The following is a 15365-nucleotide window of genomic DNA, read 5'->3' as shown; positions in this document are numbered from 1 at the left end:
AAAAAAAAAAAAAAAAAGATTAATAATGGAAAACAATTATTACTACTTAATTCAAACTGGTCATTAATATGAAAGGTTAAACTTCTTTTCTTTTAATATTTTAAACAGAACTAGTGTCTGGATTTGTACTTTCATTTGTATCTGTCCTTTGTCTCCTTGTCACTAGAAACATTTAAAGTACTTGCTACATTTTTCGTCAAAACTTGGCCAATGCTCTATGATCGTTTAATTTTGAATATACACAATACTAAAAGCACTAAATTTATACAGTTTTCACTATATTTTTATATGTAAAATACTTAAAAATATCACAAAATGATTGCAGTGTAAAACTCTAATACTCTTTGACTGATATAACTATTTCTACACTATACCATTGTGTTAAAACACACTACAGATAATGGGATATTAATTAACTTCTTGGCGATACGATGCTTGTCTGACATGAGATTCAATAGACTTGCTTCACAAATATCGACAAATTAAGGAATATTTAATGATTGTATTATTATTTATATTTAGCTTACATTTTAAGGTTATTTTTGAATGATTTTCTGCCTTTAGGTTAAGTTTTGTCACTTTTATGGTTTTCATTATCTTGTCAAACATTATATCATGGTTTTGGTTTGTTCTGTTACTGATAAATCTGTAAACCTATAAATAACTCTAGTACATGTATAGGACATCATAAGAGGAATTGATCCAAGAATAGAATAATTATACTTTCATATCCCAAATCTGCATTGGTGCATTTATACTTCACTAGACTCAACGGTTTTATTGTGGAACCCTAAGGTTTTGCACAACACAAATTGGAAACCCGTCCTACAGGAATAAATTCTTTTATATCTTAATTCAAGGTTAAGATGTTAATGTTAGGAATGCATGCTTGCATGCATTCCTAACATTAACATTTTACTTCTGTCAGAGCTACTAAATGAATTCATTCTGTCAGATATTCCATCTAACCATATAGTCTTTGTTATTTAGGTCATATGTCAGGACATATGGAGACTGACATGATTTGTTAAATAACATAACTTTTCATACTATTTTGAACTTTTTTATTGTAAGTGTTGTACTAACAAATTGGTAAATGGTATTGAGATATTGCATTTATGAACTCAGCAAACATATGAATTCTATTGTATTTCTGGGTAATACAAGATTATTTATAAATTTATTTTATTTAAGTAAAAGAATTAAATTTTATGCTTGATTTAATTATGTAAAGATCTCTACATTTCATTTATTTATTTAATGTTTCTTGATTTCAATACATGATGCACTGCTGCTTAATTTTTTAATTTATATATAAATCAAAATATTAATAAATCAAAAATAATAAAATAAATGTGTATTTGGATTAATAAACTTAAATTATGAACAAATTCAACATATAAAACATAATTTAACATAGGATCACCAATTTAAACATTCAGTAGTTTCAAATACCAAAATAACATAGTTTAGAATGTCAGTTTAAATCACTGAAATATTACTCAAATGAACTTTTTTTGTAATTCCTCATTCAGTGATTAAATCAAATATGAAAATTTTGAAAAAATCTTTTAATATATCATATGAAAATGTCTTGTATTTTAATTACTAAGAAAATATAATACTTGTATTTATATATATATTTTAAATTCTTTATAGTTTAAGTCAATTTTTGAAAATATACATTTACTTTCAGGCTTTCTTCTAGATTGCATCAGTTTTTCAGTCTGATGTAAATTACTTTACAATTTATTTCATTATTATTTAATTGCTATAAAACAATAAACTTAATTATTTAAAATATTTATAAAATCAACTGTATCTATTCATAATATTATGATAGGAAAAAATGTGTTTGAAATAAAAAAAATATAATTATTCAAATGGCATTATCTTTCATAATTAATATGTATGTTTTTTACCAGGGTTTATATACATTAGAAGATTTAAATTCCAAGGCAAAACTGTCTTTTCAGCAAAAAATTGGATTAAAATATTTTGATGATTTTTTGGATAGAATGCCTCGAGAGGAAGCTAAAGAAATTGCAGAAACAGTAAAAATAGTTTAGTTTCATCTCTTTTACATAGAATTTTTAAACAATGATATTATTTTTTTTTAAATTTTGATAGGTAAAATCAGTTGCATTATCTTTTAATCCTGATTTAATAGTTGAAGCATGTGGTTCATATCGACGTGGCAAGCAAACTTGTGGAGATTTGGATATTTTGATTACACATGCTGATGGTGAATCACATAAAAGCATATTATCTGATCTAATTAATAAATTACATGAACAGGGTAATTATTATTAAATTTTAATAATATATTTTATTTTTTAGGCATTTGATTAAACTTCACATCTTTATTCTTGAAAAAAGAAAAAAAAAAGTATTACTTTATTAGTATTAATGTTAAAATGTTGAGTTTTAGTAGTAAATAAAAATTTATCTTGGTAACAAATTATGTATTAAGTCATCATCAATATTCATTCTAGTTCCTTCATATTAATCAGATGGCTGTGATAAGATAACATTCTCTTGAAGAATCTGTTTGAGCACATTGTAATCCTTTGAGATTTTTCATGAATAGTTCAGGTCAGACTGTTTTTTCTTGTCCTTCACTTATATTAGCTAAATCTGTTCTGAATCTAGTTCATAAGTAAAATTGAGGTTAGCTCTATACTGTAGTCTATATTTTATATTAACAAATTATTCTGTTTCTCTATCCTTTTACACTGTCTGATATATAATATAAAAAATATTTTTTTATTCTTGAATAAACAATTGAAAGATAAAATAATACCACAAAGTCTTTTCTTATATGTATTCATGAATGATTTTTCATATTTAATTAATCTGAGATATGATGTCAAGTCAAGAAATCACCCAGAATTAATTTTTCTCTCAGATGTTGATAGATAAAAAATTATGTTCAACAACCCAAACAACTGGATATAGCACCCAGAAATTTAATCACAAAAAAAAAAGAAAAAATAATACAAAAGGAAAATGTTAATAAACAATACTAGCTGATGCTTTCTTTTGTATTAAATGGTCATCATCATGCTAATGACCTTCAAAAGCTCAGATGCACCTGATAAAGCAAAAATAGTAAGTTCTTAACACTGGTGGTTGCTGTCTACATGTACATGATACACAGGATGACATAGGGAAAGAGTTGTAAAACTAAACATCATAGTATATCCTTCATATCAGTGGAAAGGAGTTGCCATCTTTAAAGTTGATTGCTGTATTTTTTCTAACTGCTTTTAATATTTAAGCTGTTCCTTATGGAAGATGTAATGTAGGAGGCAGACTTTTTTAAGATGCACCTGTGTCTGAGTTGGAAGCATATGTTGCCAGGGCTGTGGTGTAGGTCCTTTATTGACAGATGCTTGGTGCTCCTTGAGATAGATGCTTAATGGTCGGCCTGTAGCTCCCATATATTCCAAGTTGCAGTTAGATCTGTGATCAATAAGGGGGATAGTATACAGCCCTGGGAGGAACCACATGTCAAGTTGATTCTTAGCATTACAGAAAAAGGTGAAAACAAAGAGACTTCTGAAAGCCAGGCAGAAGTTGTTATTTCTGGCAATCTCCTTGTAAAGGGCAGACAGCCTTTTATCATATGTAACTGCTTTGATGATAGTGTGGGACAATTTCAAGATGGCGTTTGAATGAGGATATATAAGACTTTTGATGATATCCTGGAGTAACCATGCTTTCTGGATTATTGAGTGATAGTTCATACTTCATTGTTCCTGTCTAGAGCATTGGGTGAATGGATGTATACTAATCATATAAAGGTGCTAAAGCCAGCTAACTTGAAGAAATAAGAGTTGTGAGATGGGGTTGGGATGACAATTAGGTGGTGTATAGAAATTAGTTGATATGCGTCCATTAGATAGTATAATATGGAGGTCAAGAAGTGCATTTCTCATGCATTGTTCTGTTTCAGACAGAGGCAGAGGCCATAGAGATTGGAGTTGATTTAATGTATGAACTCGTGTACAGGTTTTTTGTTACCACAAGATAAGAATGTTCCAAATGTAACGTGCATAGAAGAGAATAAGCTGGTCAAAGGTGGAAAGAACCACCAAGACCTCCAACTGTTGAATATTGCGTTCACATAACATGCCTGAGAGAGATCTATCCATAGGCTCTGCTAGGTAGCTACTGTTATTTATTAATATTTTCCTATTGAATTTTTCTTTTTTGTTTTATTTTATTTTTTTACTTAATTTTAAGAAATTATGTACTTATGACAAAATTAGGTTTAGAAGTAAATGGAAATCTTGGTTTAGAGCCCATCTCATAAAAATTTTGATAATTAAAATTAATTTTAGAAAATGTTTAATATATGAAATTGATTGAAATAGCATTTGAATATTGATCTGGAATAGCATTTAAATTCACAATTCTTACAAACTGGATTATATTTCTAAGTTAAATCATCTGTTTTACGCCAAGCTTCATTTCCTTATATAAATGTGATCTGTGTTAAAAAGTAGTAAAAATCATTAATCTGATTTTTACTACTTTTGACTTTTAAAAATCTTTAAAAATGATGATTGTGTAAAAAATTTAAATTTTTCATTTTTCAACATAATCCTCATCTAGAGTGGCACATTTCTCTAAATGCTCAATTCATTCCATCTGGTGTAAAGTAACAATTAGAAGTCTGATGGTAAGAGATTTGGGCTGCAAGGAGGATGAAGAAAAACCTATAACTTCAGGTTCTTATTGTGTCTTTACTGTTTCCTTTTTGGGCTGCAATTTGAAAGAATTGTAGACCTGTAAATTTCCATTGTAATTTATCTGCTTGTCTGTCTCTCCTTAATCTTGAGAACAATGTTAGATAGATAAAAGTCAGATTTGAAAAGCTTAGGGCAGAAGGCCCCAATTAACTATATGCAAACTTCGGTCTAGATTGGAAGTTACATGATAGCAATTCAGAAATAGAATTACATAGATGACTGGCATTATTCTGTTATCAGGATGTACAGGGGCAAAACACTAGTAATTTGAGATAAAAAAACATATATTTTAAATTAAATAAATTAAGAATATGATTAAAAATTGCAGCCTGACATTGTGACAATATCACAATAATTTTTGCTTGTTACATTATGGTCTTGCATTGTCTTAGAACAAGATGGCTTTTCTGGCCTTACTCTACAAATACATCTCTTGAATACTCAATAAAGTTTCTTAATACTTAATTAAATTAATTCTCTCTCCCTTTACTAGATTCTCCATGTAAACTCCTTTTCCATTCCAAAAAATTATTATGAAATTCTGAGCAACAGGAACAGTTTTCAAGTTACACTGGGCATAGAATAAGGTTAATAATACTGAATCAGCTGTCTTTTATTTTCTGGGTCAAAATAATGAACTCTTAGCTTATCTTTGCTGATGATTTGTGTGAGAAAATTATATCCTATATCAATGGAAACCTTATACAGTCTGCATATCCCTTACATGAAAATAGGAAATTTCGTATACCTTAAATGGCTAAAAATGGTTTATTTACTTTATTACAGACTAGAAAGTTTATTCAGTTGATTATTAAATCACCATTGCAAATAAAACGTTTTAATAAGTGTTCCATTATCATGATTTTTAATTATTAATTTGCAATTTAAAATACTACAACACTTATTTTAGCAATACAGATGCAAAATTAACTAATAAAAAGGATTAAAATAACTAGGTCTTCATAAATGTGTAATATAATATAATATGTAAAATATCATAAGGTAAAATAGAAAAATCCTCTATAAACTGACTGCTCTGTAATGCTAAATACACTAAAAAAAACCATTCTAAAAAATTCTACTTTTAGAAGCCATAATTTAGAATGAAGAGTTTTAGAGAAACCATCAAGACACAAGGTTATGATTTAACATAAAGAAAAACAGGAGATGACTTTTGCACAATTATGTGGTTCTTCTAAGGGCTGGCAAGAACAAGTCATTGGTCATAATGAAGCAAGAGATATAAGGAAGCATTTTACACTAGTATATTGTGCAAATGAGGTGTGAAATTATACAAGACAACTATCTAGACAAGCTGCAGGCCTTATTGTGTCTTTACTGTTTCCTTTTTGGGTTGCAAATGTAATAAAGTTCAAGTGTTTGAAAGCTTCTCAAACACTTAAAACTGGACAAAGTGGTGGTGGAATCTCCTGATATTCTAAAATTGTATGCTTTTGCAAGAGCCCACAAATGTAGGCAGGAACAGAACAATACTCAATAAGGCAAGATTTCCAACCCAGAATTTAGAGAGATCTATGCACAACCTATTAGTCTTATGTCTTTAAGGATACCCATGCATCATTGCCAGTTCATATAAGTTAACATTGACAAATCTCTAGGGGATAAATTACAATCTTAGATTTCAAATCTTTATACCCCTCAATAAAAATAAAGCCTTGTTTCTGCACCCTGCAGGATTGGTTAACACATAAGGTTCTTAATAGTGCACTCCATTAGTTAATATTGAAATTGGCACATCTTTTGTTACTCATCTTCTTTTCAATTTGACACTTGCATCTACATACAAAAGCAGGGAATATCCTTGGGTAGCCCCTCTAGTTGAGGACCTTTGTGAAATTGTCATGCACTATTTCAAGCTGGAGATATTCCTAAGCTTCCTTCCAAACATCTTGATATATAAAAGGCACATAGATGACATCATCATCTGGTGATCAAACCTGACATCAATGCCTTCCTGTGATGAATGAATGACAAACTATATGGCCTATTGCTAGAAATAGAGCAGATGAATAGCACAGAAGCTCATTTTATGGATCTTAGCATCAGTTTTATTGAGGACTGAATCAAGACAATGATTTATGACTGATTTATCACAAAGCTGATTCCTGCCCACTATAATTATCAGTATGCTCTCATGAACCTTATGTTTACACAGTGGCTTTTTTCTGAGTCCTCACTAAAAGAGCATGCACATACACATTGTTCAATGTGACAGATAAAGAAGCTGAACTGTGACAGATCACACAGATAGCCTGGGCACATGGCTTTGATGAGCACTTAATTTCACAATTATCTGATAAGTATAAGCCCAGAGTAACAATAGTAACAATATACTGTAGATGACAACATTGACAACAGGGAGCACATGAACAATGAGGAGGTTAATTACTTATGAAGATCACTTGCATGCAATATGTAAACAAATAGCAAAACATAAAGGTGCTTACATTGAATATAGACATGACCCAAATATATATCCACTACTAAAAAATAGGAAATATGCCATAAACAAAGAAAGGGTACAGTACATGGGTTTATACGATGCTCTTGAAGGATGATAGATTTGTCAGAGACTTAGTTTACATATATGCCACAAAAAGATCCCTCAAGCAGTGTAAAAGAGCACAGACACCATTCCTGCTCTGTTAATATATGCCTCTGACAATAGCAGTGAGGCTGAACATGACTAGGCAAGTATGATACATTACACCTAGCATAATGACTATATTAGAGATTTAGAGGTCTTGGAGATCTTTAAAGCATTCCAGTTAGGCAACTGTATTAACCATAAAGACGAAAAACAAATTTTGTGCACATGGTAGGTGCACTTTGATCTGACCTTAACACCTCACTGCTGCCCATTCATACCTTTGTATTCCTGATTGGTTTATCCATATTTATAACGTATTCAAATTTATTGATTTAAATTTGAATTTTGAAGAATTTTTTTTACTCTTTTCAAATTTTAACAATATAAATTTAAATTCAGCAGATGTTTCGTTTGAAACATTCCATTATAGAACATGTATCTTTAAACCTGATACAGATTTCAGGAGGAGGACAAAAACATTTGTATTGTATTAAAACATTATATTACTGGAAGGACAGGTTTTTTGTAATGTACAGTGGGTGATCGGTTAATGAATATAATTTATTCCAAGACTTTGTTTGTTATCCAAATTGTTTGTTAACTGATTATTGATTTACCATAGGCTTTTATGGGAATTTGATTAATTTGTTGTGGAGACTCCAAAAATAAAAATATATAATATTTTATTTTTTGGATATTTTATTTTTATATTTTTTTATTTATTACATTTATTTACCGTATATATAATAGTAAAAATACATATATATGCAGTCTTGCATTTTTATTAGTTATGCTTTTTCCGTTTGTGGGGGTTAAAGAATCTGTCCAATGTCAATTGCTTTTCACTCTTTTTCAAGATTCTTCATAACTAATTAATAGCATTGTAATTGTAGATATCCCTAAGCCTTTTAACCTCAACCTGGTTTGGATGCCATTTTAAGGCCGTTGTTCTGACATCATCCCACTTCAAAAAATGTTTAATAGCAGATATCAAAATTAATTCTCTTTTTCAGAAGAAAACATATCTCGCCGAGTTTCTTGGTGTTCTTCATTCAAGAGTTCTTGAGTTCTTCTGTCATCAGATCAGTTTCAGGTTCCATTATGAGCTCTTCAATGTTCTTTATTTCTCAGATGTGATTTTTGTTCTTCCTTAAGCTGCTTGAGTCTTCTTGATAATACAGTGTCTTTCTTAGATAAGATTGAACTGCAGCCTACTGTAGACCTGTTCAAGCCATGCTGCTCAGCAACAACAGACATCAGACATCTGCCCACTCTCCCTGTGATATTATACTCTCATCTTTCGAAAATAAAAACTGACACAAAACTTAACGAGTGCCTGTCCGACAGTCTCACAAATACTATAAAAGAATTGTTTCTGTCAGAAAAATAAAAGGCTGGAATTACAAGGGAGAGTTTCAAAGTAAAGAGGAATACTATCCAATCAGTATATACCGTGTTGAGCGTCAATGTCAACATCTGCACTCCAAAAAGTTTTGAATTGTTGTCCAGAGACAAGGAAGACCAATCAGTATTCATTATTTTACGTCGCTTCTTCTTGTGTTTGTTCTGTGAGGTGTTCGTTAACCGATCACCCACTGTATATAGTGTATCATAAAGTATATAAGAAAAGATAAAATTAGCAGCTTTTAAAGACTTGGTGGAGAAAATTTCAAATGGCCTAAGTGTAAATTGAAAAAGATACTAATTTATAATCAAATTAGACAGCCATTACAGATTTCTTTCTGCTCACTATTTGAAACTTTTACTTGCTGTTTTTTCATGTCATCTTAATTATTGTGATATGCAGATAGTACAGATTTTTCTTTAATTCAAAGATAATATGCAGTTTTCCTTCTTGACTGATATGTAATTGGAGGTTCTCTTTATTTAATATGGAGATTTTTTCAAATTTGACAAATGAACTCAAGTCTGCTTCTTCTCATGTATTATTGAACTGGTATTGTGAAATTGAACATCTGTGAATTTTGGTAGACATGAAATCTTCCAACACTAAACATTCAATCACTGATTACTGCTTTGTACAGAATGAGGAACGTGAATTAGTGTTTAACCAATTACCATTCACTTTACTTTTAATATATTTGTGGCAAAAAACAGAAAAAGCATTAAAAAACTTCTTAAGTACAGGTAGGCCTCCTACAATGCGGTAGATACGTTCCTTGAAAATACCGCGTTATGGGAAATCGCATTATAGGAGACACCAACTTAATACATAAACTGGGATTCGGTTCTAAAAAGAGAAAAACTTGGCGTTTGAATGGCTTTTTTGAATTTTTCAAACCAGCCATTGCTAGCCACGAATTTAACACTGGTTTCATCAGCTGACAACTGTCCTATTTGTTTTAAATAATCAAATATTTTTAAGGCTTTGTGTTTAATTGCATTTTTTTTTAAAGGCAACCGTTTCTTGTTCATATCTTCTACCCATAATATTAGCACTTGTTCCGTTTTTTTTTTTTTGTTTTTTTCATTATAGGTGCTCTCAGACAAGCAACATTTTTCGCAAGAATAGATGATCCGGATGTGACTGAATTCCTAATCTTTTCTTACTATTGCTTAATCGACTGAATAGTTGACTAATTTAAATTAAAATGCCTACCAATATCAGCTATCCACTCTTGATTTTTAATTCGATCCAAAATTTTTATCTTTGTTTGAAAAGATATAAATTTCTTTTTTAACAACAGTCCTTTCTTTTCGTTTGACATTGGTATGGCTAAAATTTCTTCAAGCAGTTTTGTAGACAGTAAAAATCGAAAAAAATAACTTTTCTTCACTATGTTGTTAAAAATACAGTGGTACCTCAGGATACGAAATTAATCCGTTCTGAAACTGAGATCGTATCATGAAAATGTCGTAAGGTGGATCATCCTTTCCCATACGATTACATGCAAAACCAAATAATTCGTTCCAACGCGAAAAACATACTCAAATTAAAGCCAAGTAATACATTTAAAAAAATAACTGTAGTAAGAAAAACAAATGAAAAATGCAAACTAGCATAACGTCGTATGGTGAGTTTTTGTTCGTATCGTGGAGCAAAAATATGTTCGAATTTCATGTCGTATCCTGAAAATTTCGTATGCTGGGGCGTTCATAACCTGAGGTACCACTGTATACACCCAATAGAAGTTTATACTGTATTTTGGACCACTTTTGCGGTCCCCATCTATTGAAAGAGTATAAGTTATCGAAAATTCAGTGATATATTTGAGTGTTTATGGTAACTGATGCACATCACTGTCTAGAAACCGGTCTTCCCCTGAAATGTTCATGGGAATAACACGTCAACGTAGACAAACAGCTGTTTTCGAGGACATTTAGCTCTGTACACAGAACTGCAGTATTACGTGATCCATTGCGATTTTTCTGTTATGTGAAAGATAATTCGTTTCTAAATACCATAAATCGCGTTGTAAGAAAATTTCCGCATTTTTTCAACTGCGTTGGAGCGAAAACGCATTGTTAAAGTACCACGTTGTAGGAGGCCTACCTGTATTTTTATGAGCTTAAAAAGACCTATCTAGAAATTTACTTGCAAAATCTAAATACAAATATAATTTATTTTAACAAATATCGAAATATATTTGCATATAACTTCTTAAATTTATTTAACAGGTTTTCTAACTGATGATTTAGTTAAAAATGGAGAATATGGAACACACACAAAATATTTAGGAGTATGTAAATTGAATGGAGATGACAAAAAGGTAAACATTTTCTTAAAAATTATTTTAAATTAGAATTTTATTTTTATCATATTTCCATATTATTTGTTGCTTCTTTTACTTTCATTTATATTTATTTTATCTTTTTAATTAGATTGCTTTTCCTTAAAAAATATTGAAATACTGATTATTATTATTATTAATATATAAAATATATCTTATATTTAGCATAGAAGAATAGACATCATAACAGTACCATATAATGAATTAGCTTGTGCTATGTTATATTTTACTGGTTCTGCACACTTTAATCGTTCTATGCGTTTATTAGCAAGAAAGAAAGGAATGGCACTTTCTGAACATTCTCTGAGAGCTGGAGTTATTAGAAGAGTAAGAATTTTTATTAAATTGACTTTAGAATCAGTCCTTTTTTTTTTATAATATTTTATTACATTCAACTTTGTATGCATTATTAGTGAGTTATACTTCATGCTTATTTGTATTTCAGTTTACTTAAAGTCATTTTATAATATAATATTTTCATCATTGCTTTCATCACATAAACAACTAAATATAATAATTATTAATGACAAAATTTTTCTAAGGAATTTAAAATTAAAATTAATTTATATAATATTATGATTATGTTACTGTAGTATTCATATGATATAACCTTATTAATTTTTGGGCAGATTTATTATTATTTTGTAAATAGAACATAACATTTAAGCATGATGTTAAACTATATTAAAATGAAAATGGCAAGAAAAATCATTGACTAAAACTAGTTTGATTGAGCCATTATTCAAAAATAAATCATATGTATATAGTTTAGGATTGTCATTCACTGTGTAATGCTATACTAACATTAGCCATATGGTGCCACTTCTATCTTCCTATCATAAGCAGTCATTATTAGAAAGCAGGAGTTTTAACTGTTTACCCAAATCTTTGTATCCCTATTCATTGACAGTTCGACACATTGTGAATAATAGATTTGCACCCTCAATCAGATTGAACTCATTTGACATCCAGTTTTCTCAAATTAAGTGATCATTTTCTGAGATCTTGTGGAGTCAATAGACCTTGCCATATATTAAATTAAGACAGTGAAAGTCCTGAAGTGAAGCCATAGCATTATTGTTGTTTTCATAAAACAGTTTTACAAGAAATACATGTATAGACAAGATGATGGTCATGGTAGTTGATAAGAATGATATTCAACTGTTGTTGCCACTTTTATACCTAGAACTCCGTTGCTGCATGTGTGCAGGTGCAAAGGAAACTGCTTTTTTGTTGTTTGCAGTGCTAAAAATGTAATAGTGAGTTTAATATTAATTTTTTTATGGAAATTTCTTCCTTACATCCAGAAAAGTCATCATACCAGATTTGATTTCATTTGTCTGCTAAATTTTACACAGAATTTAATTTTGATCACTTAGTATAATAAAGTTCCATTTGTAAATTTGTATTAATCTAATATTTGTAGTTCATCTAATAAATAATTATTAAATATTGCAGTACTAATACAAATTATATAAATTTTTATTTTGTAAGTTAATACTTAAGTTTTTATAGTTGGTGATTATCATGTTTGACTTTTAGGGAGGAGAAAAAATTTGTGAAGGTTATGTTCTTCCTACACCAACTGAAGAATCTGTTTTTGAGCATTTGGGATTAACTTACAGAATTCCAGAAGAAAGAGATCATTAAAAAGGACATTGATAATGAATATTGTTTGTCATTATAACAAACGTAGAATTAACTGTTATATAAATACACAAGCTTTTTAAATTTAAACATTATATAAAATGAAATACAAGGTGCATTTTATAAGTAATGTGACCAATTTTTTCGTGACACGATGATATGCCATATCTAGTTTTAACCTGCTGCACTAGGTGGTGTGGGGTGTTAGCTTCAAAAGTCCTTTCTCGTTTGCTTCCAAGCTGCCAGCAGGTGAGGACGTTCGTTCCCGTGAACCCTGTTTTGAGTTAATGTAACATGGTGCAATGGATCATTTTGTGGAGCAACGTTATGCTATCAAATTTTGCATTAAACTTGGGAAGTCCGCCACCAAAACCTTTACACTAATTGAGCAGGCCTTTAGGAGTGATTGCTTGTCCAAATCACAAGTTTTCTAATGGCATAAGTTGTTCAAGGATGGCTGAGAGGTGGTCATTGATGATCCCCACAGTGGACGTCCATCAACCTTCCAAACTGACGAAAATATGATGCATATGCGTGATTGTTTGAACTCTGACTGACAGTTGAGCCTTCAATTGATAGCAGACACTCTAAACATGACGAAAACAATCATTTATTGCATTGTGACAAGATTTGAACATGAAAAAGGTGTGCGCCAAACTGGTCCCAAAAGTGTTGACTGATGAACAAAAGGACATGTGAATGCTTTGGTGCCAAGAGCTCTTGGAAATGTGTGAAAATTATTCTAATTTTTTAAACTCAGTTATCATCGGTGATGAGTCATGAACTTTTGAGTGTGACCCTGAGACAAAAAGGCAGAGTTTGGAGTGGCACACCCCAGCATTGCTCCGCCGCAAGAAGGCACGTGTGAGTAAGTCCAGGATCAAAACCACGCTCATTGTCTTCTTTGACGTCAGAGGTATTATTTACCATGAATTTGTACTTGCCTGGACCACTGTAAATGCAGCTTTCTACTTGGAAGTGCTCAAAAGACTGAAATGGAGGGTCGCGTGTTGCCAAAATGACATCAAGGGCACGTGGAAACTTCATCACAACAGTGCACCAAGCCACAGCTTCTTCATTGTCAACGATTTCTTGGCCAAGACCCACACCGCATTGGTTCCACAGCCACCTTACAGTCCTGACCTGGCTCCCGCCGACTAATTTTGTTTCCTCGCTTAAAAGGGGCCATGAAAGGGAAACATTGGGACACAACCGAAAACATCAAGGCTTATGTTACATCGGCTCTAAAGGATGTTCTGGAGAAGGCCTTCCAGGCCTGGAAATACTGACTTCACAAGTGTATCAATGCAGGAGAGTGCTATTTTGAAGATTTTTGACTAATTGTAAGAACATGTTCAATAAATGATTTTTTATGAATTTGGTCGCATTTACTTATGGAATGCACCTTGTATTATGAAGGAAGATTTGTTATTGAATTTNCACACTTATCTACGGAAATTTTTTCTCATTTTTTATAGCGCTTTTTGGATTCAGGGGTCTCAAGACATGGAGATTTTCAAAAAACTTGGAGGATCAAATTTGACACGATTCCAATACTGTTCCTTGTTATGTAACCGGGAGAGTTAAAAAAGAAAAAATTCCATTGACGTTGTATTTGTGTCTATTTCATTTTATATCTCAGAATGGGGTAATAATTAACGAAATATGACATTGTAGCTTATGTATAAGAAGCATTGATGCTATTATATTTTGACGGTCAAAGGTCCAGAGGCTGAAGGGGGTAAGATAGATGAGTATCGTGTGTCATATCTCGAGTTGGGTCGGACTTAATAAAGATTTTACTTGTTGTTAGCATTTACAATTTTTTTTTTTAAACTCATCTCTTCCTTCAAAATTAAGCTTTTTCCCATTTTATAATAATAATATAAAAGTTGTTTTTTAACAAAATATTTTAACAGATGGCGTCATAGACAATTTCAATTTTGTGCTAGTGTGACCTACGAGTTAGTGTTTTTCGCCGGGAAAGTTAAGCAACTATTTGCTGGAATATTTTAAAAGTCATTTATTGACCAATAACTTCCGATTACATGCAGGACACATTTCGAGCTTTCTTGCGCCTATTCAGTTGCTTTTTAAAAAATACAAATTTATTTACAACGTTTAACAAAAAAATCTATAAAAATTGCAAAACAGATTTACCATTGTTTGATTACATTGCAACATGTGAGGAAAAATCAATCGTTTTGTTTGTATCGCATTCCTCTTTTAATGTTAATAAACGTTAATTTGTTGGTATACGTATGTTTGTACCATCTAAATAATTTAAACTCTTATTTTTTCCTCATTCTATATCAAATTTTATATCATTACTGAAGACATTTACTGTTGTTTCTATTTTTTGTTCTTTGTTAATATTTATGATAGTATCATCTACGCATAAAATTCCATCCTATTACGTATTTTACAATTAATATCTTCCATAAATGTTTCGGATAAGTTTGGATCTATGACAGTTCCCATACTGATGCCGAAAATTTCAGTATAAAAGTTATATAAAATGTATAATAATTTCTTCGATAGGTAAACTCAATTAAATGATTAAAGCATTGTTTCAAATTAATTTATATTCTAAATAAT

The 15365-nt window shown here is 30.7% G+C and overlaps 1 protein-coding gene across 1 annotated transcript in view; it reads left to right on the top strand.

The window, feature by feature from the left end:
- The window catches only part of LOC111635302 (DNA polymerase lambda-like), a 29995-nt gene extending 15795 nt beyond the window's left edge, over nt 1-14200 (top strand). Inside the window, exons 9-13 of the mRNA XM_023380232.1 lie at nt 1926-2054; nt 2131-2299; nt 11008-11099; nt 11286-11447; nt 12663-14200. Of these exons, the coding sequence (XP_023236000.1) occupies nt 1926-2054; nt 2131-2299; nt 11008-11099; nt 11286-11447; nt 12663-12770 (660 nt within the window). The 3' untranslated portion in view covers nt 12771-14200. The remainder of the gene's footprint in view (nt 1-1925; nt 2055-2130; nt 2300-11007; nt 11100-11285; nt 11448-12662) is intronic.
- Nucleotides 14201-15365: the final 1165 nt, after the last annotated feature.

This window comes from Centruroides sculpturatus, unplaced genomic scaffold (assembly GCF_000671375.1).
Source record: "Centruroides sculpturatus isolate CEXI.00-Female unplaced genomic scaffold, Cexi_2.0 scaffold892, whole genome shotgun sequence".
Classification (NCBI taxonomy): domain Eukaryota; kingdom Metazoa; phylum Arthropoda; class Arachnida; order Scorpiones; family Buthidae; genus Centruroides; species Centruroides sculpturatus.
This window is presented reverse-complemented; position numbering and strand designations above follow the sequence as displayed.